The sequence below is a fragment of the Anoplopoma fimbria genome, unplaced genomic scaffold, assembly GCF_027596085.1.
Source record: "Anoplopoma fimbria isolate UVic2021 breed Golden Eagle Sablefish unplaced genomic scaffold, Afim_UVic_2022 Un_contig_11463_pilon_pilon, whole genome shotgun sequence".
NCBI lineage: Eukaryota > Metazoa > Chordata > Actinopteri > Perciformes > Anoplopomatidae > Anoplopoma > Anoplopoma fimbria.
The window spans coordinates 1-2,600 of record NW_026550858.1 but is presented as its reverse complement, the minus strand read 5'-3'; the positions used below and the strand labels follow the sequence as shown (position 1 = coordinate 2,600).

General features: G+C 44.4%; 1 protein-coding gene across 1 annotated transcript; it reads left to right on the top strand.

The window, feature by feature from the left end:
• Positions 1 to 820: 820 nt before the first annotated feature.
• LOC129115285 (calcium/calmodulin-dependent protein kinase type II subunit alpha-like) lies at positions 821 to 2,481 on the top strand (the record flags this gene model as incomplete). The annotated part of the gene is made up of 4 exons (XM_054626878.1): positions 821 to 869; positions 993 to 1,068; positions 1,968 to 2,062; positions 2,249 to 2,481. Coding segments are annotated over 4 exons (453 nt in total), but the record flags the coding sequence as incomplete, so codon positions are not given.
• Positions 2,482 to 2,600: the final 119 nt, after the last annotated feature.

Sequence of the window (2,600 nt, the reverse complement as noted above, 5' to 3'; positions counted from 1 at the left end):
GTTGTTGTTGTGTTTGTTGTTGTTGTAGTTGTTGTTGTGGTTGTTGTTGTTTAGGTTGTTGTGGTTGTTGTTGTGGTTGTTGTTGTTGTTGTTGTGTTTGTTGTTGCTGTGTTTGTTGTAGTTGTTGTTGTGGTTGTTGTTGTGTTTGTTGTTGTTGTTGTGGTTGTTGTTGTGTTTGTTGTTGTTGTTGTTGTTTAGGTTGTTGTTGTTTAGGTTGTTGTTGTTGTGTTTGTGGTTGTTGTTGTTGTTTAGGTTGTTGTTGTTGTTGTTGTTGTTTAGGTTGTTGTTGTTGTTGTTGTTTAGGTTGTTGTGGTTGTTGTTGTTGTTGTTGTTGTTGTTGTTGTTGTTTAGGTTGTTGTTGTTGTTGTTTAGGTTGTTGTGGTTGTTGTTGTGGTTGTTGTTGTTGTTGTGTTTGTGGTGGTTGTTGTTGTTGTGTTTGTTGTTGTTGTTGTTGTTGTTTAGGTTGTTGTTGTTGTTGTGTTTGTGGATGTGGTTGTTGTTTAGGTTGTTGTTGTAGTTGTTGTTGTTGTTGAGGTTGTTGTTGTTGTTGTTGTTGTTGTTGTTTAGGTTGTTGTTGTTGTTTAGGTTGTTGTTGTGTTGTTTAGGTTGTTGTTGTAGTTGTTGTAGTTGTTGTTGTTGTTTAGGTTGTTGTTGTTGTTGTTGTTTAGGTTGTTGTTGTTGTTGTAGCTCAGCTGATAGGTCGGGTGCTCAGCATTGAATCATCTTTTGATCTTTTTAAGGAAACATTCTGTGACGTGACAGCAGCTTTCTGAATGAGCTGATCACCTCTTTGTTGTTGTTGTTGTTGTTGTTATTGTAGGAATCATCTGAGAGTACAAACACCACCATCGAGGATGAAGACACCAGAGGTACACACACACACACACACACTATTCAGTAATGATTGACAGTCAGTAAAAAAATATAAAGAAATCTCAGCTGAGACGAAAAATGACATTCTCTGTCTGTCTGTCTGTCTGTCTGTCTGTCAGTGAGGAAACAGGACATCATTAAAGTGACAGAGCAGCTCATCGAGGCGATCAGCAACGGAGACTTTGAGAGCTACACGTATGTAACATCAGACTCTTATTGTGAAAGTCCCTTTACTGTGTTAAAATACTCTTATTGTGAAAGTCCCTTTACTGTGGTGAGGGACTCTTGTGTGAAAGTCCCTTTACTGTGTTGAAGGACTCTTATTGTAGAAAGTCCCTTTACTGTGTTCGGAAATACTGCTCTTATTGTGTGAAAGTCCCTTTTACTGTGGTGAGGGACTCTTATTGTGAAAGTCCCTTTACTGTGTTAAAATACTCTTATTGTGAAAGTTCCTTTACTATGGTGAGGGACTCTTATTGTGAAAGTCCTCTACTGTAGTGAGGACTCTGTCGTGAAAGTCCCTCTCATGTGAAGACTCTTATTGTAGCTCTTATCTGTCCTCTCAGTAGACCTGTCTGTCCTCTCAGTAGACCTGTCTGCTCTAGTGCTGTCCTCTCAGTAGACCTGTCTCTCTGTCCTCTCAGTAGACCTGTCTGTCCTTTCAGTAGACCTGTCTGTCCTCTCAGTAGACCTGTCTCTCTGTCCTCTCAGTAGACCTGCTCTGTCCTCTCAGTAGACCTGTCTCTCTGTCCTTCTGCAGTAGACCTGTCTGTCCTCTCAGTAGACCTGTCTCTCTGTCCCCTCAGTAGACCTGTCTCTCTGTCCTCTCAGTAGACCTGTCTGTCCTCTCAGTAGACCTGTCTCTCTGTCCTCTCAGTAGACCTGTCTGTCCTCTCAGTAGACCTGTCTCTCTGTCCTCTCAGTAGACCTGTCTCTCTGTCCTCTCAGTAGACCTGTCTCTCTGTCCTCTCAGTAGACCTGTCTCTCTGTCCTCTCAGTAGACCTGTCTGTCCTCTCAGTAGACCTGTCTCTCTGTCCTCTCAGTAGACCTGTCTCTCTGTCCTTTCAGTAGACCTGTCTCTCTGTCCCCTCAGTAAAATGTGCGACCCGGCTGTCACGGCGTTCGAGCCTGAGGCGTTGGGGAATCTTGTCGAAGGCCTTGACTTCCACCGCTTTTATTTTGAAAACTGTGAGCTGAACCAAACTTCCTGCATGCCAGAATATGCCATGTGATTTATTAGAGTGATGTCATGTGATTTATTAGAGTGATGTCATGTGATTTATTAGAAGATGTCTCTGTAGAGACCTTAAGGGGACTCCTGCCTCAGTCTCACTCTCTGTGGTGTCTCTGTGGTGTCCCGTCTGTCCTCCTCAGTGTGGTCTAAGAACAGTAAGCCGGTCCACACCACCATCCTGAACCCTCACATCCACCTGGTGGGAGACGAGGCCGCCTGCATCGCCTACATCAGAGTGACTCAGTACATCGACTCCAACGGGACGCCTCGCACCGCCCAATCAGAGGAGACCAGGGTGTGGCACCGCCGCGACGGGAAGTGGCAGATCGTCCATTTCCACCGCTCAGGATCCCCGTCCACACTCAGCAAGTAAGAGAAGGTCAGAGACCAGTTTAACAGGTCAGAGACCAGTTTAACAGGTCAGAGACCAGTATTAAACAGGTCAGAGACCAGTATAAACAGATCAGAGACCAGTTTAACAGATCAGAGACC